The 27,638-nt window shown below is 36.8% G+C and overlaps 1 protein-coding gene across 1 annotated transcript in view; it reads left to right on the top strand.

Annotated features, from left to right (window-relative positions):
- Positions 1-27,638, top strand: part of B3GLCT (beta 3-glucosyltransferase) — a 61,832-nt gene that overhangs the window by 11,297 nt on the left and 22,897 nt on the right. Inside the window, exons 4-7 of the mRNA XM_040543875.1 lie at positions 7,157-7,266; positions 19,093-19,169; positions 22,574-22,685; positions 27,340-27,476. Of these exons, the coding sequence (XP_040399809.1) occupies positions 7,157-7,266; positions 19,093-19,169; positions 22,574-22,685; positions 27,340-27,476 (436 nt within the window). The remainder of the gene's footprint in view (positions 1-7,156; positions 7,267-19,092; positions 19,170-22,573; positions 22,686-27,339; positions 27,477-27,638) is intronic.

The raw sequence follows: 27,638 nt of genomic DNA, 5'->3' as shown, positions 1-27,638 counted from the left end.
TTGTCCCACTTACCCCCCATTTTACCACTGAAAGGTCAGGACCTTTTTATAGAAGTTTTATTACTCTCCTTTCTTGATCACCTTTCCTTATGTGGTGTCAAACGAAGTCATTTTCCTCTTTGTCTGTGTTCTTTCATCTCTTTCTGTTGAATCTCTTAGCACAGCCAGGTTCTGGTTACTGCTTTTATCACTCTCTGCAGACCTGTTGTGTCTCACTTCATAAACCATCCAGAGAGGCATCGACAGACTTCTTTTGGCTTTTGCCAATGCTCTGTTTTCATAACTTTCTATAAAATCTCATTACTTAAGAAAGCTGTATATAGGAATATTACGATGGTAGATTACTGATGTAGCTACCATCTGCAATGTTTTCCCCTTAAAAGCAGACAAATGAAAGTATTTTATACAGCAGGTAGCAAAATTTAGGAACTTGTTACAGCAGGAAGCCGACAGTACTGGCATTTTTCAAGAGGATCAAGTCCATAAATGTATAGGAAGAGAAATAGGCAGTGATTTATTCTCTAGCATTTCCTAATCCATTTAGTTGCAGGTGCTGGTAGAGTATGAGGAGTACTGGATAAAGTGAAGTGTGGTGTCCCTACATAGCGTTTCTTGTTGCTGTTATTAAAGACAATAAGCTGGACTAGGTGGATCCAATACATCATTTCTTGTGTTCTCTATCTTTTTTAATGGAGATCCTACCTCTCCCTAAGAAACAAATAAAAAAAAAAAGTTTTTCTAATATGCATGTTTTCAAGCATTTCTTTTAGGAGGGTAGAATCAAAGGACATGAAACAGAGTGAAATTCTTGATGGTTCTTAGTTCTTGTGATTTTTTTCAATCATCTTTATCAAACTGTTATCCCTTTGTCCACCCAGAATGTGGTGTGGCTTTCTGGATTTTCTTGCATGGATGTTACAGTCCAGACACAGGACCAGCGCTGATGTTGGGCCATCACTGACGCACCATGCCAAAAAGTCTTGCCCTTCAGATGGGCATGTAGGTACTTTAATGGTGGGTGCCTTTGTCCCCAGAAGGTAGGCTATTGCTGACCAACAATATTTTCAGCTTTTAGCATTTTTGAATAACAAAAGCAGATCTCTTCTTGAAGTGAGGCACTGGCTGTTTCAGATAAGTGTAGCAGTTACTCATCTTCCATATGTTTAAACATGTGAAGGTTGGGTTCCAGGAGTAACACTTCTGCTGAAAACTTTGCATGAGTTTAATGTATGTTGTGATTTCTGAGAACGTAGGATAAATCTTTGTGGGTGAGTATAGACAGAGTAGATAATTGAGAAAGTTTATTGAATATTTATCATTGCTTCAATGAAGTAGATGAAATTGGCATTGACGATCTGTGGAGTTATTTATAGCTTGAGGCTCTAGGCAGGATTTGGCAGCTTCCGAGGTTGCAGTTTACAAACTTTGCAGGCTGTAGTCCAGCCTCAGCACAGGTGTTGAAGAACTAATTGGCATCGATCCTGTCTGTAGTATTGGCCGTTCTCTTGCCAGTGATGATTAAGCTTATCTTTTCGCATCTGCTTAATTCAGTGTGCTAGGAAACCTAAAGTCAGAGGATGCAGAGGGTCACTGGTTGAGCACTGTGTTGACTGGAGCTAGAGTACAGTGATTTCACCTTCTTTGGAAACTCAAGGAAGCGCTTATGTTAGATTCCTTGTGTGGAATGAGGGGGCAACTTCCAGAGGGTGATTGAGATCCGAGGTAGGTTGAGTCTTCCTCTCCGGAGCTATTGCTTTCACCACAAGGATGTCTGCCAGCTTTTGGCTCTGGGGTTGGGGTTATTTGTTTTGGAGGGGAAATTTTTGTTTATTTATTTGTTTTCTTATGTGTTAAGTGAAAAGGGTGCAGGCTTCTTTTCTTGGATTTGATTCTTGCAAATGTGGCGATATTATACCCCCTCTGATCTGCAAACACCCACAATACTCTGAAAGGATCAAAGGGGTTTTTCTCAGTAATGTCCTTTTAATATCCTGCCTGGCCGAGTGTTGCCTGTTATCTAGGCTCTCTGAGAATTAGTATGGGAAGCCTGGGTGGAAAGGTGAGAACAACTTGCAAGGTTTAAATCCTGCTGGTTAAGTATTTGATATTATGAGCGTGAGACACATGGAAAAATCATCTTGAAAATCACTCTGCCTGCAAAGGTGTAAGGCACCTGCCTGTAAAGGTGTAAGGTGATTTCTTTAGTATCAGAGCAAATGCATAGGTGACGGACTTTTCTTTCTAAGTGTTAGCACAAATCATGAGTTCTGAAGTGGTAAGCAACATACTTAATGTATCACAAAACTGTAAAAGGGTATGCAATTTGTTGAAGAACAACTGGGTACTATTATATTTCCGGTTTTAAGAAGTGTTCTCAAAAATGTGGCACATTTGGAACTGATTTTAAAGTTTTTTTTTTTTTTTTTTAGATGCTAATAAGGCAAATGGTTTAGTAAAATCAGAAAGCAGAAGTACCACAAATATTCAAACTGTTGAGAGTTGGTGTTTGAAGTTAGGATGACTTTCAGTTCTCGTGCCGCAGGCCATAAACAGACCACCAGTCATTACAATGCGTATTGAATAGATTATAAATAAATAAGCACATACGTTTGAGATTGTGTGTTTATGTATGTGTGTACACGTTTATCTATATATAAAGATACACTGCTTTTAATCCAGAGAGATCTGAATAATTTCCTCTAAACACATTTGCAATTTATCGTTCTTAGTGTGAGAAAAGATTTATCTTTGAGTTTAACTGTGGGTTTAACTTTATACTATGCTGCAATAAGATTCTTGAAGTACAAGATCCTGATTTGGAGTTTCAAGTTGCTTTTAGAGTTGGCATACCACGGAAGCCTACAGAATACGCAAGTGGCCTAATTAAGATACTGACATTGGAAGCGCAGTTTTTTGGTACACATACTAGCGTCTCCAGTTTGTGAGTTAAAGCACCACAGTGCTTCTGCAGTTTATTATTTAGTCAGACGAAAATTAAGAGACATTTTGTCCTTTATCACTGGAATAAAAACTCTTTTCATTGTGCAGATATTCCATTTAGACTTAAACAAGTTGATTTTATTTCCATCATTTCTTTGGAAAGAAAAACCCAAAGAAAAGAAGAACTAGATTTAAGCACCATTGACTGAGCTGCAAAGATGTCAGCAGCGTTCATTTACCTAATAGACCAGTGCTTAGAGTGCATGCTAGCTGTTTTAAAGATGTAGGTATCGTTGGCTTCTTTGCCAGAAATGATTTGGGCCATGTCACCCATGCTCCAGGGAAGTATATAAATCATAATGTAATGCTCTGTATTTTCTGTTGATGCCTGTTCTGCCTTTCTGATGATATGTTTTAACATTCAGCGAGTTAGAGAAACGCTTCGAGATTCCCACTGTTCAAGGAGACTTATGAAATTTGGAAGCTCAGGAGTTGTCTTCATTCTTCTCCATTTCTAGACCAATAGGAGGGAATGGTGAGACCCACCTGCAGTGTGGTAGTTAAGAGTCTGACTTGGAACACCAGAAACCCAAGACATTCAAGGCAGAGATTCAAGCCCAAACTGCCTCACAGATGAGAATTTGGGTTTCTTGCATCCTGATTAAATGCTTTATCCTCTGGCTAGAAGAAAAAGGCTAGCAAGCAATAGCATCATCATACGTTCTTCCAGTATTTGGAGCTTTTGTCCTCTTTCCTTTTTATTTATTATTATTTTTTTCCCCTGAAATATCTGTTTTAACGTTTCCAGTAGTTCTGAATCGTCTCAAACAATCTTTTATGGTGAAGCTTTGCCAAAAAAAATCATGATATCATGCAGGTCATTTTCTTGTGCTGGTCCTCATACTTCAATGCTAGTCTTCCAAATTGCAGTATTTCCCCACTTTCACCTCTCAGTTAATTTAGTGATAATTCCAAAAGAGATGTATTTTGCATAGTCACTGTATACTCTCTAAAACACACACTGCTGGTAATGGCTCGTTAAAAGTTCATTACCTCTCCATTCTGCTTAGCAATGAAACAGAGTTGTGTTAACACTCAGGAAATTTCAGTCTTCCTGTTTCCCAGTTCTTTTTTGTTTTATCATTGTGAACTTGGAGCACCTTTCCAATCAGTGAGCATTTGAGATTGTTGAGGGTATTTTCCAGATATAGAAATGCCTTTGTCTTCTTTTCTCTTTTATTTCCCAAAATGAGAAAGAAAATCAGTGTATTAGTAGCTCTTCTGCATATTAATCTTCCAAAAGACTCTCTTTTTTGTCTTGCTCGGTTGGCTATTTCTCAACTTGAGAAACAGTTCAGGTGTGCAATAAAAAGGTGAAAATTCTACATGCTTTCTGTTGACATTTCAATACTGAGAATATTTCCTTTTATGAACTATTTTGAAGTGCCTGTGCTGGAGGAAACGATTTCCACTGGATTAAAGCAGTAACACCAAACTGGCTGTTAGATTATTCCTCAAAAGTATTTTGTTGGGGGATATCACAGCTGTTGTTAAATGTACCGTAAGTGAAACTGGCTGTAATTCAGATGTTTGTATATTACTGATAGTAAAACAGCAATTAGATAAAGCAGTCTAGTTTTTACTTTTTATCTCTGGGGATATTTTCAGCATTGTGCATATAGATTTAGCCTTTTGACTCCCGCTAGCATCAGTGAAGTGTAGTTTTAAATTTTGCACCGATTTTCATTTCTGCACAGGAAAATTAGCAAATATTCTGCTAGATAGCAAATAGTTACTATTCGTAAAATTTTATTGTGCAGGGTGTTTTTAAGCAGTTCGTAGGGTTGGGGTAGAACAGGCAGGAGTGTTGTTTGGGAAAAATGTGAAATCGGATCTTAGATCTATGTCAATACTTAGGCCATATCCCCAACTTTATCACCAGAAACCTTGCACAATTTGACATTTTCAGGGTTTGTTTTGGTGAATAAGCTAATAAACTGAGGGAAAAGGACATCAGGAAAGGCAGAAAAACATTTAACTGGCAGCTCTGAGCTGTCATGGGTCTGAATTAACAAGCAAGTAACTGTAGAAGGACAACGGAGTGTAACCTATGGTCAGATGTTGGACACTGCAATGTTCTTGTAAACTTAGTGAAGATTATTTGGGGTTAGTATTCTTTTTATTGTCACTGTTTTTTTGTGATCCTTCTTCATGTGCTCAGTTTCACATTTCTTTGAGACTATTTCTTTCTTTCTTTGAGCATTTATTCTCCCCATCTTTGTTCCACTGTTCGTTCCTTCTACTCTATTTGCCAAGGTAGCATTTTTATCCTAGAGGTCAAAATCTCAGTGTGACACTAGGACTTGTTAGATTGACTTGATCTACAATGCAGAAGTACATGCTTTGAAAATAAATATTGCATGATGTAAAATTTGAATTTCTGCTGCAGTGGCGCTGCAGATTAAAAGTGCTGAAATGCTCTGCTGCCTGACAAGAAGCTTCATCTGCCTCCTCTGAGTGCTCTGCCCTTGGGAGGTTTGTCTTCACACAGACATTGCCTGTAGTCAAATCTGGCTGTTTTCAGGCAACTACGACTATGGATTTCTTCTACTGAACTTTCACTTCTGGACTATCTTCAATTTGATATCTCCTATATCCCAGTAAAAGCTTGTTTCAATGGAATGCCAGTAACTGATCTTAAAAACTCTCCTATAGGGTTTATCTTATTTTTTTTTTTCCTGCCAGATTTCATAATGTTCCTAACGAGAGTGGTCTTGAAGTTTTGCTTTTGTGGAGTTTGACTCCTACATCTTTTTTGTAACATACATACATACATATATATATGTATGTTACAATAAATAAATAAATATATATATATATAGGTGTGCTCTTTGTTTCTTTGACATTCTGCACAATTCCCATTAGACTTCATCATTGATGTCTTTCCTTCTGTCTCATCTTGGAGTGAAGTCACCTGTAAGCATCAATTCAGCTCCCTTTTCTGTGCTGTCTTCTCCTTGAATTAACTAGAATCTCTTCTCTCTCATGCTTGATATGACTGTAATCTTGACAGAATTTAAATGCAGTTTTCAATCCTTCCCCTCCTCACTAGTCCTCTATTTATCTACTTGAGCTCTGAAAAAGATTGTTACTGTCCTTTTATTTTTTCCTTATCCAGTCATTGGTCGGCTGTTGACTTGGACCTGTAAGCTATTATACTCTGCCTTCTCTCATCTGCACGCTTTCTGCATGGTATCTGCAAGTTCCACCTTATCCGGCCAACCAACCAGATAGAGCAGTATGTTTCTTCATCTCACATCTTGATTGCTATTTGGTTAGGGTCTTGAGTGGATACAGGTCAAACTTGCTAAGAATTTTGGAAAGGGTACCTGTTCTCTTCCTTTTACTTTCTTATCCTCTGATGTCTTCTGCTCCTGATCTGGGTCAAATTTGTCTGTTTTTCTCAAAATAATCCCTTCACAGTTTCAAAGCTATCTACTATCATCAACAAAACTTGACTATCTACAGTTTCCCCATGGTATCATCTTAATCATCTACTTGTACTTTTCAATAAGCACTTTTTTTTTTCTGTCCATAAGTGCCGTTAAGTGGCAAAGCCACTTAATTACTTTCTTTCAAATTTCTCAGTCTCCTTTCCCATTGAAAGTTCTTAGTTGTGATGGCTTTGAACACTATGAAGAAACATGTGAGGTATTGATGCTGCCCTATCATATAAAAGAGTAATAGCTCAGTGTTCTCATGTGTGTCTCACTCCATCTAATGTTTGCTTCCAGCTAAGGTGTTAAGTTCTTTATTGAGGAAGCATCTTTTCCATTTTATGTTCATCTACTGACTAGTGAGGTGGATGCTGGTCTCTGACTGTAATGTTTAACTCAGTGGTTAACTGGGAGTGCAGGGCTATTGGAGAAAAGGCAATTTCATGAATGTGGCTACTATTTGTATATGCATAATTTTCTTTGTTGCTGCAGATCTCATCCTCAAGACATGGCTTTTATATGTTAATCCTTAAAAGGATTGTCTTGGATGTATTTTTGTGTTAAATTATGCCTTTTTACTATTTTCTGGAGATGTTTGTATAACTAAAGAAATAGCTTGCTATGTAATAATTAACACCCGTGTCTGGGTTCTCAGCAGCTTGGGAACAAAACTGAAAATAATTCTGTCTTTTAAATCTGTTAATTTTTTTGGTTCACAGAATTAAAAGAAATTGTATTTGTCATCCAGAGTCAAAGTAATTCATTTCATTCCAAGAGAGCAGAAGATCTAAAAAGAGATGTTTTGAAACAGGCTGCAGATCTTGGAAAGGTATGTTTAGATAATACGGATTGTACTTTATGTATGTCTTTCCTGCATTTTACTAAAAAAAACAATAGTTTTCTATTATGCCCTTTTTCTGTTCCATTGTATTGCCTTTGTTAATTGTCTTGTGTGTGTGTGTAAGAAAACTGTTTCAGTGGTTATTCACTGATTGTTCACCATAATTTATCACCAAATGATTTTAATTTGAACTCTGCGGATGGCATTTGATATAGAAGTGATAAAAAGCAAAAACTGTGAAGAGTAGTTTTCCCATGCTACTGTAAAATGTTTTTTTTTTTAATTAAAAAAAGGTGCTTTCTTTATGAGGTAAACGACATAATCTCTCTAGTAATACTTAGAATAATTTTTAGGTCAGTACATCATTTTATTAGTGTCGATGAAAATGCTGTAATATAGATTTTGTCAGAATTTCATTGCACAACTGTAGCATGCTGTTCAGGTCTGATTTTGACATACTCTGATATGAAATTTTACTTGTAAAGCTCTAGCCTGGAGAGAAGAGTTTTTTTAGGAGCCTTGCATTGAAAGTTAAGATGTACATAAACAATGCTTTATTTTTTTTCTTTAATAAAAATTAAAAAAAAAAAAGTAGGAGGGGGTTACATACCCTGATACAGCCTGCTGTGAGGTTATTGGACCTACTTTTCAGCTCCAGGATCTTTGGTGTAAAGGAAAAATAAGTTTGATTTAAGCTGTGTCTGGTATATCTTGGCCCTGAGCTGGAGTGCCTAAATTATGTTCCTGGTTGCTTTAGGCTTTGTTTATCCAAGCTTATCAAACCTATTGCAATTAAATTAATTCTAAATGTACTTTTTAATCCCTTAATGAAATCAGTCATGTGAACAGCCTTTGCTCTGCAGAGTCCTCTTTGGGGTTGGGGTAAGTGTGCAGAGAGGATTATGACTTTAGTTGTTAAAAACAAAGATTTCAGGTGAATTCTCTTAGTTGATAGCGCAGAATATGAATGATTAAAAGATCAATAAGTGGAAATGTAAATAGTTTCTGTGAGACAGGAGCATAAGCACGTTTTATGTGAGAGAAGTAAAATCTTTTTTGTAATCAAGAGTTATACCTGTGAGTCCCTCAGCCTTTAGCAAACTGAATTGGTTTTAGGAAAGTTTATTTTGTTGTTAAGGAGATTCCTGTGTGGGGATGCTGAAATAGTAATGCTTTTCCAACGGTAAGTGCTACCTGTTAAACAGCATTTATGGAATTTTAGAGAAGCAGAGATGGAATTATATCACAGCAAAAATTTCATACCTGAAATCTGGGAAAAGGGGAAAGCCATTAATATACAGGAAAAAATTAGTATAGCCGGCATGTACTTGGGGTGTGTTGCCTGTTTTTTGTAAACTCTCAATTCCACTGTAGGCCATGGAGAGGCATAACCTAATAGTACTAATTATGGAGAAGAGACAGAAGGTCACCAGAACCCTGCCCATCAGCATGTCAAGTTTGCATTTTTCATTAATAAGAGTATATATGAAATTGTTACTTGGAGGTGTAGGAAGCTAAATCCTTGTATTTAAAGAACAATGGCAGTATAAAAACAAAAGACTAGATCATCTATATCAGGTTCACTTGCCTGTTTCACAGTACCAAACAGTAGATACTTAGTCCCTAAGAATTCATTAGTTATTTTCACTATTTTAAAACGAGAAGTAGAAACAAGTTGCTTGATTTATTTATTTTTTATTATTTTTTAATGGCACTAGTGTATCTGCATTGCTTTAAAATGGATTATATCACTCACATTCATATTTACTTTACATCTTTACAAGTAATTTGTCCATTTCTTTCATTGTGCATTTAAAAAAAAGTGAATTTAATCTATAATTTTGGTCACCAGTAGATGTCAGTATTGTTTTCATTCCTTATAGCATAATTAATCACTATTTATTAAATATTAACCAAAACTCTGAAATATATTAAACAAGGTCTAGGACATAATGATGAAAATTTGTGAAGATTTTCACCAATTTTCTTAATTTTCTGAGATTTCTGTTCTAAGAAGTTCTGTAAACCAGACCTTCCTAAGAAAAAAAAAACATAAGAAGAAACAAGCTGCTAGTTTGTGAAATTCTAATATTTGGGACTGTCTTTCCATCTTCTTTAAAAATTTAGCAACAATATTACTTTTTTTGGTTATTACATTTAAGACTAAAACACAGGTAAAATACTGTTATTAAAAATGATGGATTTTGTCTGAAATACTGTTCTTGATGCAGTTAATGCTATTTAATTGCCTGGGATCATGATACTGCTTTGAAGACAAAGGACTGTGTATTTCTTTATGAAAACTGGTATAGTAGATTACTTTTTATTTCCTTTTCTTGAAGGTTCTTATGTTGAACACTCTCAAACAGTTTATCATATTCACAAAGCTTTTATTTTTTTCTGAAAAGGCTAGAGATTGAATGGTGTCCTATATATATTTTAAAATTAGGTGACAAATGTTAGGAGCATCCTGTAGTTGTGCTGTTGTTTCTTTATTTAAAAAATTTTGCAAAATCCACGTGTCCTGAAGTGAAGCAGGAACAAATATGATCAGAAATCCAGCTGGCTGTTGGTCTGTGCCTCAGAAGTTCGGCCTGTTATCTGACAGGTTCATGCTTACGGAAGGCTGTGGTTTTTTGTCTCTAACACCCAGTGACCATAACTCAGTGTCCTTGCTGCTTTGTGTTCTCTGTAACCTGGAAAAGCCTCTTGGTGCCTGTCTCAGCTTTGTTTTATTATGCCATTAGAGTCATGGCCTCGATATCTATTGTTCATGTGCCAGTTGCTGTTGAGTATGGCATTATGTGCTTTAAAAATCTGCTACTTTTAATTACCTAGGCTGTACTGGCAGCAACATTGCACTGTTTCAACGAAGTGTCAGATTTCCTTGTTAAAGCGTTGAGAGGAAAAAAAGTCTAAAGAGCTAGCTTGAATTTTAATGTATATATTCACCATATTCCTGTCTGAAATGATCTCCAAATTGTTCCTGCTCATGTTTTGACCATCTGTGAAAGACTGCTTTTGGGGGATTCCTAGAGTATATTTTCTTTGTTTCTTAATTTGCCAGTGGGACATGCATTCCTTTTCTGGGTGAATTAATGTTTTCTAAAGTTTTTCCTAGCTCAACTTCCACGTCTGCTTTCAGATTCTTTGGAGGATTCTAGGTGAAGTTCTGTTGTCCAAAAACTTCATTAAATATTTTTGTTATTGTTTGATACTGTTCCCACTCTGAGTTCTGACATCCATAGTTCCCACTGTGAGTTCTGGTGTCCATATCTCACCTGAAAGAAATTTCAAAATACTGTATCAGGCTGTGGTGGAAATAACTCTGAAAAATGCATCTATATTTTCCTGGGGCTGTAGTAGTAGTTTCTGTATTTTGTTCCTTATTAGATGCATTCCACAAAGGAACAGGCATACTTTTCCAACAAACTCTGTAGCTAGATTTTTCCAATGATTTTGAGTATTGAACTAGGTCTGAACTGATCTGTGTTTTACTGTGGCTGTAAAGCTTACGTGCATGTTAATAAAGCTTTGCTTATAAAATTTAGTGGAAGAACTTCTTCGCTGCGACCGATTTGTTTAATCTGTATATTTAGAAGATCTATTCTTAGACTTAATTTTCTGGAAGCCTTTTAAAATTAATACCATCAATGCAGCGCAATCCATAATGTATCTGAGGCTTCAAATCACAGATTTCTTCCTCAAATTCTAGATTCTAGAACAGCTTCCCACACCATGGAAGCTGTTTCCATCTGATACTGGTCAGATGCTTCACTTCTGCATCTTGCAGTTTTAACAAAGTTTAATGAATTATTTAAGTAAAGTGTTGGGCTGCATTCAGTCCTGCCCATCCATCTCCATGTGTAGAATGATTCATCTTTATGACCCCCCCCCCTTTTTTTTTGTTAGAACAGAGCTGTTTTACACATCACTATTTTATTTCCCAGTGTTACTAGATCAAATATCATTTTTTGTTACCATGTTAGTGTACAGGTCTGCTTCCTTCCTCCAAACAGCTTTCTTTTCAGCTGCAAGGATTTATTGAGGCCAAATAAATTCTGCAGTCTCACAAATTGCTTCTGTCACCTTTAGTTCTTTAAGTGTTTATCCCTTAAGATGTCAGTTTATCTTGCCTGGTGGTGGACAGTTTTTATGGACTTCATTTATGAAAAACAAGGTTCTTCAGCACACCTTCTACATTAGCTTTCCATTGCTTTCCCCTCTAGGTAAAACAAAGCTCAGATAGCAGTCTATACTGAAATTCATTGTGAAGATTAGTATTGTAGATGTCATGACAGGATCTTGTATTCCACTCTGGTTGGCCTGATTCTTGTTTGATTTTTGGCTGATCAGTTGGACTCTTCCCACAGCAAAATGATGAATGTGACACATGCCTGGCAATAGATTGTGTGAAGGTATCTCACTGAGACGACAAGGCCTGAGCTTCTGTGCTGAGGGCAGAGATGCTGATGGGTACGTGGAGCAATTGACACTCATACTTCCTCCAGAACTGAAGTCCCTCAAAGGGGTCCCTCATGAACTTTAAAAAAAAAAATAAAAAATTGGAGTAATGATGTTGCAGCAGAAGGGAGGAAGGAAGAAGTTACAGCCTTTTATCAGTGGCTTCCTCGAATCTCTACATCTCCTCAGAGGTGACTAAATCATGTCAGGGCAAAATGTATCCACGAAATTGGCCAGTTTAAGTGATTTAAGCACTGATGCCTCTCAGGCTCTTCTATAATAATCTCTACATAAATCATGAAATTTGAATGAAACAATTTTGCCAAGGTATGTCTTTCTTAGTGAGGAGTGAATAAGAGTGATTTAAAGACTTAATTAAAGGCAGAGAAGAGCAGAAGTAAACTGCCCCCCATTTCTATGTACATGTGGATTTTGCGAAATGGCCGACATTAGAATAGACTTCATAGGTTTTGAAAGGTCAATTTTCTAATAAAAAAAAATGAGCAACAAAACCCCAGAAATAGCCTAATTTCAATGTTTGCAATGTCTTTATGCATTAGTTTTGGATGAGAAAGGATTTTAATATTGTGGCTGATTAATATTAGGGTTTTTGCTTGAAAGCAAAATCTATCATCAACAGACTTTCTAAATTGAGAATTTTATTCAGATCAGTTAGCAATATAATTATTACGGTTCATCATTGATACTTGCTTTCATGAATAAGAGCTGTGTATTATATGTGATGTGTCTGTCTTCTATATGATCAATTTTATATGGGATTCTTGCAAACTGTGAGCTGTGCAGACACTATTTGAGACTGGTTTTTATCCAGACAAGTGATGAGCAAGCAAATGGTGCTTCAGTGCAATTTATTGTCATTCTAGGCTACTGTCACATTACATACATGTCTGGTAGCATTTATTGTAATAAACATTTGAATCTCTTCTGTATTTTTCCACATCTTTTTTGTCTTGTTACAAAATAAAACTTACTTTGGGATGTTGATGATAATTATCTCTCAGAAGAACAGAACAGGGAAGATGTTGGATAATTCTAGGGAAGGAAAAGGAAAATGAGGTGCAGAATAAACTGGTGAGTTCTGTTTTATCTTTATTAAGTGTCTTCATCCAAAGCTACATTTTATAATTAGCAAGTTCACATGCTTGTCTTAGTTTTTAGAATTCTGACTGCTGCTCAAGTTAGACTGACTTAAAATTCATATAATTGTATTATTAAATCCCAATTAACTGGAACTATAGTAAATGTCCTCTACTAGCTTATTTGGGCTATTTCTACATTAATAACTAGTGTGTTGTAATAGGAACAAATGCACAGCCCAGTGCAGTTGTTGCTGAGGAGCTAGCACCCATGTTATACCATGTTTCCAGAGGTTTTACTCTGGACTAGCTCTGACTTGTTTCTGTGGAGATCTGTTTGCAGATGGAGCACATCTTTTGGTTTAGTTTCATCCCAAAGGAATATAATTTGTGTACTCTATGATGCAAGAAGATGCAGTGAGTAGAACAAAAAATGCACGAAAATGCATGCTGGACTAGCCTAGTCTGAATATATAGAGCAGTGTTAGCAAACAGTAGGGGTTGGTTTTGGTCTAGGTCTCAATCTTCTCATTAGGTTTGAACTTCAGTTAGTAAATATATCTGTTTTTTTGGTAAGTATTAACAATTATGATAATCATTTAGAAGTGGGGCAAGACCTCTGAATGCTGTTCACATCTCAGTAATTATAAGAATTAAATTAATCAGCTTTTTATGTCGTTCAGTTCAAAAAGTCAGAAGTTGACAACTCTGTTAGCAAGTACTAATTGAAGACTCCAGACTTCATTTTGGTTTTTGAAACATGTAGCCAGTCTAGATTAAAAATAGATTGAGTTAGAACTATTTTATATTTTTAGACCTTTTGGTGTGTGTGTGTGTAATTAATTTGTTGATGAACATATATTTTGAAAATATATATATATGTTTTTTTTTCATTTTAGTGGTTTCTTGAGTCTTCTCATGTCCTTGTCACCTGAATGATGATCTGTTCACATTTTCACCTAAAAGATTGGAGGCAAGTGTGTTGATGTCAACACATTTTCTGCTCCTGGTAGTGGAAAACATAGACACACTTAAAAATTCCTAGGTGAATGACTGTTTCTCAGTTTGCTGCAGGAGACCTGATTGTACCAGTATTTGAGGAAAATCGTGTGGAGCCATGAACATAATGCAAACCAAATGAACACTGATGACTACTGAAACAAATAATTCTTTCTGGATAACAAAAACCTTACCAGATATTTTTTTTTACTGATTTTCTAATTGTGGGAACTCTAGGCAGCGCGTTAGCAATTGACAGTGTTGTAATAAGCATGCTGAAATTTACTCCAGCTATTGTTGAGGAGCAGCCTGGTAAAATCAAAAAATCAATGGCTACCAGCATCTTACCCACATGAAAAAGATAGAGCAATGATAATTGTTGGGTTTTGAGACAGAATATATTGTTGCAGAAAGCTTTATTTTCATGATGAAATAGTTGTAAAATCAATCCTTATACAGTAAACTAACTGCCTAAAATGTGCTTTCAAATAGAAATACTTATTGCAGCTATTTTGTCAGGCGTTGAATTGTTGGATCTAGCGTGTGGGCACTCAGCAGTCAGTGCTTTGGCTATGCATTCACGTGTACTTTGCGAAGTTGTGTGCTGAGGATCTCAATATAATGTACAGTAGGAAAATGAATTAAAATTCTTCTGCTCCGTTACAACTATTCCTTCTTTTTGCCTCTTATCTCAAGTTATAGTCAGGAACACTCGAAATCACTTTATTAAGTTGCAGTTATTGCCTCAGTGTGATTGGGTAAATGCTTCCATCTTTCCTTTAATGTAAGATCAGCTGAAGCCAGATGTATACACGGCATCTTTCTCTTGATTTATGGAGGCAGTGTACTGCTGTGGCCTTTCCGTGAACCCTTCGAAACTGCACATAATATTTCAGTATTTGGTACATTTTCAAAATGATAACTAGGCATCTGAGAGTAGAACAGGGAGTTGAGGATGACTTTTAATATTTGGATTCAAGAGCCAGAGTTTACGATTCCAGTTCTGCTGCTGATTTACTGTGAAACCGAGCATGTCACTAGCATCCTTGTACTTCAACTGGTAAAAGTAATACTAACTGTTTTTAAAGATACATTTTCCACTTATTTACATTTTTATGTCATACAGAATTTTAAAGATAAGAGGCTGTGTCAATGTTTCTGAATTGGTTTAAAGATGTGGATCTAACTCCTTTAGTCACACATTGCTTAGGGCTTTTGTGTACAGAGTTTACAGCTGTAGCGTGTGGCAGGTATTGCTGCACTCAGCGTGCTGATACAGCAGGTGACATTTGGAGCTAAAGTGTTTTACGCTTTATTTCAGGCCACAAGAGATTCTATTTTCTGGTTTTTGCCTTTTTAAAGGCAGCTTGATTGTGAAAGTGGAGAGGATGGTTTCTTGGTCATTAAAAGTGATTACATTATCTTATTTAGGTTACACATGGTGTAAGTAAAATTTGAAGTGTTAATCCCTGTAGGCATATGGGCTCTGTAATTGGGGAAGCATAATAATTTCAAGGTAAAGAAAACTATTGAATACAGTACAGGGTATAGGTGTTGTAAGGATTTGAGCATTTGGAGGAGAGTTTTTGAGATGCGCAGAAACCGTATCTAGTTTACTGTAAGCTTATCACTACTTTGACTATCCAGTCATCCTCTATAAGCCAATCTGTATATGTCCCTTTGCTTCCCAAAGCTGCTACCACTTATCTTTTGCCTTTTTTCTATATTTGTACCAAAGGAGAATAAGTAAAATGAACAGGTTCAGAGTGAAAATGCATAAAATAAGAAAGGAAAAGCGACAAAGGTCATCCTGGTTAGTAGGGTTTTTTTATTTTTTTTATTGAGGGGGGAGAGGAGGAGGCTATTCTATCTGTACAGTTCTTTTAAGCTTCTCACTTACTAAATCAGAATTGATGCATTGTTAGAGATGAGCTGAAAGAGTGATATACGCCAGAGATGTATTTTCATGTTTTAGAGGGAGTTGGGTAGGGACAGAAAGAGAGCAGGCTTATGAAAATGTCAGAGAGAAGAGACACCTTTTAAAAGTATCAGATTAGCTCAAGAAAGAGTACCTTTTCTGTATCATTACACCTTTGATCTGCATAAAGGAAAGAGTTTTTCTGTTAAAGTGGAGATAGCTGAGTAAGTGATAGAGCTTCTCTAAATCACATAATTTCATACCTTTTGCATGGGAAATGTAACTTAAAAGAATACAACTTCAGCCTTTAATGTAATATAGACACTGAATATGTTGATATTAACTGTCTATATCTCGTCTGACTCCTATTGCACATGAAATAAGATCCGTGGCCATATACAAATCCTAGCACAACTGTAGGGTTTGTATGCATGTAAAAACAGCCGTTCATGTAAAGACAGAGTTTTGTCCTTTTACCTTCTTATCTGCAATCCCAAAAGAGAACATTTTTATTGTTTCTCCATAAAGTGTATTTAGATTGTTGTGAAACACCAGATGTTGATCATACTAAGATTTGCCACATCCACTAAAAAGCTCTGGACTTTGTGGTTTTGCAATAGATCGAAACTGTAGCCAGAAGCAATTTGATAGATTGGCTTGAACTAGAACCATAAATCAGAACAGCTCATGTTTTAGATGCAGCTAAATATCCTGGTCCAAATTAAGGTTTTGGCATAGTTTATTTTCAATTTGTGTCATTCACGATAACATAATAATAATAAAAAAGAAGTAGGTAGTTATTTTTTGATGGTTAATGCAATCTTGAAAGACACAGTTATTCTCTAGAGTGATAGAGATGTTTTCTTTAGTGTATGAAACTAGGAGGTTTTATGTATGCCTAGTTGCTATGGTTTAACTGCCCTTAAAAAGGTTTTAATGTAAACCTGACATAGCAACAAGCGTAAACTTTATCTTACAGCGTTACTTAGAGAATAAAATATTTTTGTGCTTAAATGTGAATTTTATGCCAATGGCATCAGCTTACATTCATGAGAAGCATTAATCAAGCCAAAAATGACTGGCATGTGCATGGTGTAAGTGGAAAGGAATTAAACCCTTGGGAGATGAAGGCACTTCGTGGTGGGAGCTGCAGACTTTGCTAGCCCGGCCAAGGCGATGCTGCTGCAGCCCCGTGTCTCTAGGAGCAGCCAGTAGCAAGGCCAAGCGTGCGTTCCCAAAAGGTATGTGCACACCTCCGTGCAGTACGTGCTCAGTCGTGGATCAGCACGGACACAAACCACAGCACTGCTTGCACACACACATGCTAGGGATCCTCTGTGGATCCTCCCAGAAGCTTTGGATGCTCGGGCTATCCAGTAGTTGACCCCTTCCCTCCCCAGCCTCCCAGCCATGTACTTGCACGTGGGTCTTTCCAGGAGCTGGTGCAGACTGGCGGCTCTACCAGTAGCTGACCCCTGCACCCAAGAGGCTCTCCGGTAGCTGGGACCTCCTGGTCCCTCCAGTAACCAGCTGTCAGGCTCCTTGGTCTCTCCAGTGTCTGCCCCAGTTCACGGCTGCTCTAGTACTTGGCTCCCAAGCCTCTCCACCTCCTCTTTCTCTTCTCTCCTCCTAGCCCAGCTTGATGCTCATGGCACTGACATGCACCCCACTCTGTCCAGTTCCTACACGGACGCGTGGACCCCTGTGACTTGCGGTCTCCCCTCCAAGCACGCCCATGCACACAGATACCCTGTGCCCAAGAAGATAGCTAGAAATGGAGTTTAATGAGAAGACAGGACAAGCTGTGGTGATCAGTACAGGGCATGGCCTGATAAGCATCCTGACAAGCAATCTGTTTCAATCAACCAACCCCTTTTTTCCCTTCTTCCCTGTGTTAACCCACATTCATTCCTCCTCAGACTACTCCGTCCATCTTTTTCACAACCTTTGATTCTTCCTCTAAGCATCTCATAGTAAGTTTTGTACCATCCTATAATGCTCCTACCCTGAATCCTGTAACATCCCCCCTGTACCCCTGTAGGCAGTGACCCCCATCAGGCTGTAAGGCGAGTGGGAGCCTTTCCCTGCTGTGACCTGGTGGGTGCCGTACCTGGGCAGTGTGCCTGGTGGCTCCCCCTCTGACAGCCCTGGGCAGAGCTGCAGCAGGGTGCTCACTTTTCTCTGGTAAGGTTTGTAGGGTTCCTCCCTTGTCACTATTGCTCTGTGTTTCTTTGTGTTTATGGAGACGAGTCTTTAATCACATTACCTAACAGTTTGCGTAATGGAAAGCTGGGATCATGTGCCTGCAAGTAGTAAGTCACTTGTGTTGAAATGCGTTAACACCACCAGCTCTTTGTTAGGTTAATTTTTGCAATGGAATATATTTGGCTGGTGGCAAAGTTTAGATGAACTGTTTGGGGGGTTAGGCATGTCTGGTAGGAAGATTTTTGCTTTACTACTACTGCAGTTGCTTAGCACAAAGGTTTTGGTCATTTGTGAGGCTGTTGTAACCCTAATGGTGCTGCAATAGAGAACTGTACTTGTGAATGAACAGGTAGTAAATCAATGGAGTAAGATGCTGCCTATATATCATGCATTATATATTTCCCACTTTTTACATGTTTGAACACCTGAGTAAATTACCCTGTTTGGTTTATTGATGAGCGATCTTTAAAGGGTGTTTTCTTTGGAACTTCCTCCAGGCTTTTTTTTGCTAAATGTCTTGATATGCCAAACCAAAGAGATTTCAAGTAGCAAAAGAGCTACAGGAAGATTTTGGTTTGTAGGATGTTTTTTCAATTTTTCAGTACAAAAAAATGTTAACCCTTCATCTTGATTTTTGTTTAAACCTGTGAGTCTCTGTCATGATGTCACTGTGATCGTTTAAAGCTGAATTTAGCAAAGTTAAGAGTATAAAAAAATCTTGTAAACTCTGTAATAAGACTGTCAATGGAAGCCTTTGTAAAATATCCTACATTATTTGTCTTTCTTTGCAGTATGAGATTTTTACAGTAAGATAAAGAAATGAGTATGATATATTGCTTCATTGATTACATAGGATTTATGCAAAATATTTATCTCAAAGTATATTAGCTTTATATCTAATACAGAATTAAGGAATCATGAGTTGTAAGAAGCACTTTCTCTAAACTGTAGGTCACCTTATTTTGTAACATTTTAAGTCATCTATTCTGCAGGGCTACATACCAGTAAGAGCAATGAAGAACCAAGCAGTCATTCCAGAGTAATTTTTTTTTTTAAGATTAGTTGGTGTTTAGGGGAAAAAAAAGTGTATATTGTTTATGTTTAATAAGAGTGTATTTATTTTTCTTAAAGGAATTACCGATAGTCCTGCTTATTCATCAGATGGACAGGCATGAAGGTGCATGGACCATATTGCCATTAATGAGAGAGTAAGTGTAATAAATGCTAATTATTTTCAAATTATTTATTTTTAACAAAGAATATAAATATGGATTACTCAGACTTTTTTTTTCACAGAAGCAACAACTTTTGGATCAGAGTTATTACCTTATCTTTTTACATTCTTGCTCTTTTTTTTTTTATCTTTCTAAAGCAGTTTTCTGTTAAATTTCATTAAATCAGAGAAGGATATTCTAAATTTAAGAACAATTATGGAAGTGATAATATAACATAAACGAACAACTACCTGCCTCAAAAAGTTATGGGTCTTAAAATTATTAGGAAAGTAAACTAGTCAAAAGAAATACCATTTTTAAAGGTATGTTCTCCATTTGCTCAGAGGGTAAAGAGTGAGGTATTTCAGAATCTTTGACTTGTCAGATTACTCGGCTGAAGAGGATAAGTCATAAAAAAAAAAAAAAAGAAAAGTAGTAAATAATACCTGTATTGGGTTTCTATCTTCCATTGCTCACAGTGTTCCTAAGAGGTAATACTCCTCTACAGAGGAAAGGTGTAGGTTTTGACATCTTTTTAGAACTTTTTATGGCCAATTTTTATCTTACCATGGTCAGAGGACACAGGGAATTTCAAATATCTTTTCATTTTAACTTATGCAGATTGCTCTGAGGAAGACTTCCAGCATTTACTTGGTAGTATGTTACAAATTGTTAGGAAGTAACAATTCCTGTTTGAGAAAGACCTAAAGCTCCAGGGTACCAATGGCTGTCTTTCAGCTCAAACTTGCCTTTGAAATTGATGCCAGATGCTGTGCAGCACCTTGAAGTTTAGTTTAGCTAATGGCACATCAGAAGAACAATGATATTACTAGAGGTACTCAAAATATTTTTTGGTTTGGCTTTGGGGTTTTGCATCAGACTGATTACAGGACAGAATTTTCTTACTATTCTCTCTTCTGCTTTCCATTGCTTTCTGTATGAGCAGAAACATGAAAATGGTGCTTATATGGTGGTTATCTTTTAAGATGCATGTGAAAAAGTTGCACAAGGAGAATTGAAATAAAATGAAAAACTGGAAGATGATGTTCCAGCTATGTCATCTTTGTTTTTCCTTCTTAGCTCCCCTTTCAGTGACCTAATGGCTTCTCTTCTGAATTATTTATGTCTCAATGACAAGGCTTACAGATACAGCTCTTACAAGGTAGCAAAACGTAGATGAAAAAATACAGATATTCATTTGTGTAAGAAAGTAGAAGATTTTTTTCAGGAATCAAAAAAGATAAATGACTTTCTGGATTTCCATCTTGAAGTGAATTCTGGAATATCAAGTTCCTTGTGCCTGTTTCTTTTATCATTTTGGCAGAATAAACACTTAGAGTAATTTAGAAATAAGTTCATGCTGTGGGGCTTGTACTATTTAGTTTTTTTCAATGTAAAGAAGAGGAGGAAGAGAGAAAGATTCAAGGGATTGTCCCATTCTGCAGGAGCTGACAATGGTAGGAATTGTGATGTCAGATGCATTCTTACCTGAAAACTGCTTTCACGAGAATGGCTTCCCTCAATTTCATAGTTGACAGCAATTTTAAGGAGGCCTCTAAACAGTTACAAAAATTCTTAATTTTTAGTTCTTGGGCAGGGTTTAACTTTGGAAAAAGGTTTGCTTTCTGAAGATGCAGTCATAAGACATCCATTGACATACAGCACCCTTACCCTAAAGCTGCGTCTTCCCTGAGTTTCTCCAATAGTTCCTTGGACTCTGAATTCCAAATTTATATGGTATGAACTCTGTGTAAGTCCATAGCCCTGAAAATCATTATTTGTCCGTCAGCAGCTAGATGAACAGGTGATTCCTGTAGTGAAATTTTATGTGCTATATTCACAAGGTACATTAATTCTTGTTTTGTGTATTATTATAGTTTTCTCCTTGTCCTTCACCCACCTGCTTTCACATAAATCCAGATGTTTCTCTCCTAAAGTTCTAGCTGTTCACTAAAACACGAGAGAAAAGCCTTCAGCCTAGTTAGGGCAATGAATACTGTACATACTTAAAAACATGAAGTTATCTGATACCAATTCAGGTACTTATTTGGCAGGTTTTAGAAGGAACAGCTAGGAAGTATTATGTCAAATAGGTTTTTCCTAGCTGACTGCATTTTGTTTGTTGCCCGAATGACAGAAGTGCCTAGGTGTCAGCGTTGAGAAGACAACAAGTACATGTTTTTACAAACTGAAAGGATGAATGAAGCGTGAGTCCTTCCAGCTATTATAGTTCAGCAAATCAAATATCAAAAGCAGAAAGCAGTGACTGATCAAATACCATTGCAAGACACAGAGAAAAGGTAGCTTTACAGGAATATGCGACTTATCCCAGAATAAAAAAAATAAACTAGTTTAGTACCAGGCAACCATCTGGTGCTTCTAGCCCATTATTTGAAGACCTGTAGATGCAGATGTCTCATGCTCTAGCAGAAATATCCTTTCAGACAATGTTGTGTGTTGTTCCGTTTTTTGTTTGGTTGTTTTTTTGTGTGTTTTTTTAAAAGAAAATATAGTTCCCTAAAACATAAATAATCCTATCACCCTATTTTACTTATTTTTGCAGACTTACATTTCTGTTGTTTATTTTCACTGCTGATTTTATCAGTAAACAGTGCTGCAGAGGAAGAACGCTGTGATGTCTACAGAAGCTAATTTCTTATCCCTCTCTCTCCTCAGATGATTTCTTTAATTAAACCAGCATAAAAGCTATGAGAAGGACAATTAAAGATTTTTTTTTTTCCTAGCATTACAATGTCATGAATTTTTAAGGCTTTTTTTCTTTGTTAAGTTGTGGAAAAATCATTTGGGAAGAGCGGAGAAATTAAAGATGACAGTTTCATGAAGGAGTCAGGAAATCTGCATCAGGATTAGTGTTATCTTTGAGGAAGGTGGGGAGTCCCTTCAATCTGCATAGTTCAACCGTATTGAAAGAGCTAATGAAGTTTTTAAGTTGGGGACAACGATGTGATCAGTGTCAAACAGCCGTCATAAAACATCTCTTTAGGCAGTTCCAGGATTATTGCAGTGTTATGTGCCCAATAATGAGGCTCGTTGGAAGAAAGTTGAGGTACAGAGGGGATGGTAACTTAAACTGCCGCCTATAAACTTTGAATTGATCGATGGCTACACCTGTAGGACATGGACATTTTTGAGTGGACATTCTTTGTTTGTCTGTTCCTTTCTTTCTGGGCTAATTAGCGCTATGTAAGTAGATAGCAGCAGAGGCAATATATCCATTCACTGTTATGCTCTGATTATGTAATTCTACGTTAATAGTAAAAGTTTCTGTGTAAATTAATAATTAATTGCCAAGTACTCATATTTGGGGAGTGGGATGTTGAATCTATCCTTCTGTTTGTAAGCCAGTTTAGTAGTAAAACAATAATTTCTTTTGTTAGCTTCTCTGTTGCCTATGGTAGGAATTCCTCATGGATTTTCTTCTGTGAAGAAGATACAAGAATACAAGTCGTAAAGCTGCTAGAAACTCTTGGAAGATTTGACGCTTCTAAGGTGAAGTAAAAATTTAGATATTTCATTTTATTTTGAATGTGCTTGAATAGGTTTTTAGATTAAATGGGGGAGTCATTTTATTTTTAAGTACAGAAGTATAAACACAGAATTTTAGGATTTCATGTTATAAAAGTGTTTCTATTGTCAAGAATTCAATTTTATATCACTGTATGGCTTATAGCTTAAGCATTGGGAAGGATATCCTCAAACAGCTTAAAATAGAGGAATAGATTTTTGATGCTGAGAGTGAGCAAGGTATTTAACTGCCATGAGAACATGTCTAGCTGTTGAATAACTGTTAAAATTGAGCAGAAAAGATGTCCTTCTGTGGATATCCCAAAAATGATGTATCAGCAGTAAAAAGATGGATGTAATCTGCTGTGTCTTCCCTCCCCTTTTTCTTGTCTGTTCTCTATTCTGATTATCATCAGACAGAATGACTAATACTAGTCAAACTGTTTCTGATCTGATATGTTAGGGTATTTTATTTGCATTCTCTTTCTGAACTGTCTTGGTGATAAGACAGAAGTAAAACCTTTACCTGCTGGAAAAGAAAGAACACCAAAAGACTTGCAGAACTAAAGAAAAAAGCAGTCACCAAGGAACACAGTTGAATTTGGCAGTGCAACTAATAAGAAATCTGCTAATGTTTAGAGTTCTCAGTGTTCAGAAAAAAATACCTCAGCTTGATGTCCTTTGGCCTGCAGTAAAAGAAGCCAGAATCTCCTGTGAGAAATACGCTTTGCCTCGTTATTGTTACCTTGACTGAATATTGAACTCTGCTTCAGATCTCATTGTAGCGTATTTACTTCTGTTGCAGGCACATGGCCTTGTTGCATTTTCACACAATTCTTTTCTAAAATGATAACAATAATTATTTAGACATTGTACATTTTTTAAACACACTGTCTTCAAAACGGCCTATTGAATATTTCCAAGCCTTTGGGATATCCAATTATTTCTGTTTCAGAAACACCTACTTCTACTTGATGTTTCCTGAACAGAAACATAACATTTCTTGTAGATGCTGCTTACATGCCAGTTTTAAATCTCTCCTTTGCAGGTGTGTAAATCCTATTACGGCGACAAATTATGTTCTGACCTGCTTTAAAAGGAAAATAAAATGTTTTGCTTTTATAGAGTGATAGTCATCTTAGTGTAACAGTCCATAACCGATTCCTTATATAAAGTAGTAGTCCATCATTTACATAATTTAAGATGAGCTAGACCAGAATGAGCTCATTCATAATTCATTCTATCATGTCAGCAGTCTGCATAATAAAAAGCTGGTATACATTAATCATAATAAAAGGTCTACAAGGGGCATGTGAATAGCTGATGAATCTGCAGCTTTTCAATCTCAATATGTAGAGGTTAGTAACAGAGCTATAGAGAGTGATGTGAATGCAATATGAGTGAAAACAGATGTGTTGAAGCACCATAAGAGACCATAGAGGAATGTTAAGAGAATGACCTGTGTTGTTAACCAAGGACATTACTGACTGCAGTAAAACTAATAAACAGTGAGGAATATCTGATTTACATAAAAATGACAAGGCCAGCACTCAGATGATGAGTTGTGTCCAAACAAAATGAAACACTGTTTGTTTTTTTTTAGTGTGAGGATGACCAGGCCCTGGCACAGGCTGCCCAGAGAGGCTGTGGAGTCTCCCTCCTTGGAGATCTTCAAAAGCCGCCTGGACATGGTCCTGAGCAGCCTGCTCTGGGTGTCCCTCAACCCCTCTGTGATACTATGATTTAACAGCCAATTGATTCAACCTTTGCTTTCATAATGAGAGACAGCAAGGTTAAACCAAGTTGTATGTGCCACTCCTCTTCCTATCATCCTAATAGGATGACAGACTGTAGCTCCAAAGACATGCAGAATGAGCAAACCAAGCTGGTGGGCAGCAATGACTTAATAGCTGTTAATACCTATATGCAAAGTACTTTGTAAGTTCCTTAGTACATAACTGATTTCATCTTGTAAAACCAGCCTGCACAAAACAACTCATCCTACATATCAGTGTAGTAAATAAGCGATGTTACAAACAAACCAGCTTGCAGAGTATCAGCTGTAAACTGGAATGCCTTCACTGTGTTGATTTGTGGCTTAATAATGCCAGAGACAATACTTTGTGAAAGCCAGAGAAAGGTGTATGGATGGATTTAATTTTATGTATTTTATAGAGAAATAATTAAAAAAAAAAAGTTTTGTAGTTAATAGATTGTTTTGATGTAAAAATTAGCATCCAGAATTAAGGTAATTAGGATAATAATATTGCTGTCATATGAAAATATTAATATTTATTACCTGTTTCTGAAACTGAATAGAGTACTTGTGTTTTGAACACTCTGAAATCTTGGAGGACTTACAAGTGTTAAAAAACATTTTGCGGAAATGCTCCTAAAGAACTACTTGGATTTTTTTCAAGGCAGTCACCTCTGTAATTAAAAATTAGTATGTTTGTCCATTTTCTTTCACCTCCCAATATTTTGTTTGTTAACTGAACACTATTGAATTGTTCCAATAAAGGAAGGAGAAAACAGGGTCTGTTAAGATTGAAGATGTAAATCGAGGGCTGAGAAAGTAGGTACCTGGTAGCAACTCCGGTGAAATTGATTTTAAAAAAAAATGGTGAAGAAATTCCTCATCCTTATATTTTTCACGTAATGGATAGTGTCAGTTTAACTTTGGCTGTTTCCTCAACAGATTCCTGAACAGCACTCAGCCTCAGGAGGCACGTGGGGATTTTGGGAGCAAACAACTTTTCAGCCTTTGTTACCTGAAGAAGTAACTAGTCAAGTACAAGCTTCATTCAATTTAGTTTTATTGATAGTAGCTGATCAAAGCAAGGAGAAGAATCAGAATTCAGGGGTAAAGCACTCAACACCTCACACACACGCACGTTCATATGCAAGGCAGGTTACACCTGTATCAGTCCCTTGTAGCATCAGGATTCTGGGCAGGAGTGGGTGGCATCCATTTGCTTCAGCTTGAGTTGCTTATATATGGGTCCTAGCCGTGAGCTGGCCACACCAAAGGATCCTTACAGAGGTGAGGCCCTCGAAGCAGGCAGCATCTCATAGCTTTGACTCAAGTGTGTGTGGGAAAACACGTATCACCAGCAGCTCCTGGTGTCTGTCCTTTTATTGCCTTCTGGGCAGCTGGGTGCTTGCCAGGCTGAATGTCCTATGGAGCAGTCATGCTTTCATGTTCCTGCCAGGCTCAGCCAGTTGGTTTTGGCTGGAGGTGTGTCCTGTGCACGCAGAGCTCACTTCTCCTATTTGCTGACTTTCCCTGCTGTGGCCAAATCTCACACATTCTTCCTCATTTACTCTAGGCAGGTATAAAATTTAGCACAAACTATATAGCTACATGTGCTTGGAGGTAGGAAGGTGGCTACTGAGGAGGATGCTCTTGGCGTCAGACATTTTTTGGAGGTGGATGCTTTAACAGTACTTTTACTTGAATATTTTTCCTTTTTTCTCAAATTTTATGTAAATTATTTATTTACCTTAAGTGTGTGAACTATTCTAATGCATGGTATTTTTCATTTTTGCTGACAGCTGCCCCTTTAAAGGAGGAGAAAAATGAAATATGGTAGGGAGTATGGAGAAGGAGTATCTTCAGTGAAAAAAAAATTGCCCTAATTTGAATCCATTTTAGTGATGAACTAGTAAATTGTCAGGAAAAAGAAAAAGGACAGTCTGAGTTTCTGTCATTTTGCTGACAACTCCACACCTGAGTGATTTAATATAACCATTAGGGTAATTGGGAATTCTGTTTCATCATTTGGACACGTAACCATGAGAAACATTTTTTAATATACAGAATAAAATATAACATATACATGTTGTAGTCCTTATTCTGAAAAAAAAAAAAAGGGGGTATTCTTATTTTATATCCATTCTAAACAGAGATATTAGGACAACTAACAGTAATGTTAGAGAAGTAGTATTTAAGTTGCTTAACTTCAGATACAGCAGAATCAGTGCTAAATTCTTAAATGCATATTAAAAAATCTAATAATAATAATAATAATTTGGTTTTTTTGTTTACTTTACAAATGCATACTTGATACCATCTTCACTTAACTGTTTTGAAGATTAAGGTATTTAAAATGTCTTTGCTTTTTAGGTTCCCTAGTGGAGAAGGGTATAGACAGATGAAAACTCAAAATGGATGTATAAAAAGTTCCTGAATGCAATGCAGTGCTTCTGAGTGTCTTATCTAATCAGTAGTCAACCTGGGTGGTCAAAGACTGGAACAGGTTGCCCGGAGAGGCAGTGGAGTCTCCTGTGGATATAGTCAAAACATGACTGCATACAGTCATGGGCAACTTGCTTAGGCTGACCCTGCTTGAGTAGGGGACTGGGCCAGGTGACCCCCAGAGGTTCCTTCCAACCTCAACTGTTCTGTGATTCAGTGCTCTTTGAACAGGTGGAATCCAGGGCACGTGCTGAAGTTTTAAATTACAATGTGCATCTGCCTTTATTTTCATTTCTTATCAATTTTTGTCTGAATTATTGTGAACAATATGCTTCCCTTGTTTTTGTTTTCAGGTTTGCTTTATTCAGCATGAATGCAGTCATCATCTTCACTAAAAGGATGCTGTAGATGAACAAAATTGTTTCCTATATTCCTTTACAGGAGTGGTTTTTAGGTAAAGCATTATATGATGAAGAATCTACAATAATTCACCACTATGCCTTTGCTGAAAATCCAACAGTCTTTAAATTTCCAGATTTTGCTGCTGGATGGGCACTTAGTATTCCACTTGTTAACAAGTAAGAATGGGATTTTTAATCACTTCTTAATTGTTTATTGATAGCAATTAAGTTTTAAATTTCTACTTTTTTTTCTAGTTGCTAATCAATATTATTTTAACAAGTTATGATTTCATATGGATTAATATTTTCTATAAAAGTTGAACACGTGCCTGCAGTACA

This window comes from Cygnus olor, chromosome 1 (assembly GCF_009769625.2).
Source record: "Cygnus olor isolate bCygOlo1 chromosome 1, bCygOlo1.pri.v2, whole genome shotgun sequence".
NCBI classification, from domain to species: Eukaryota; Metazoa; Chordata; class Aves; order Anseriformes; family Anatidae; genus Cygnus; species Cygnus olor.
This window is presented reverse-complemented; position numbering and strand designations above follow the sequence as displayed.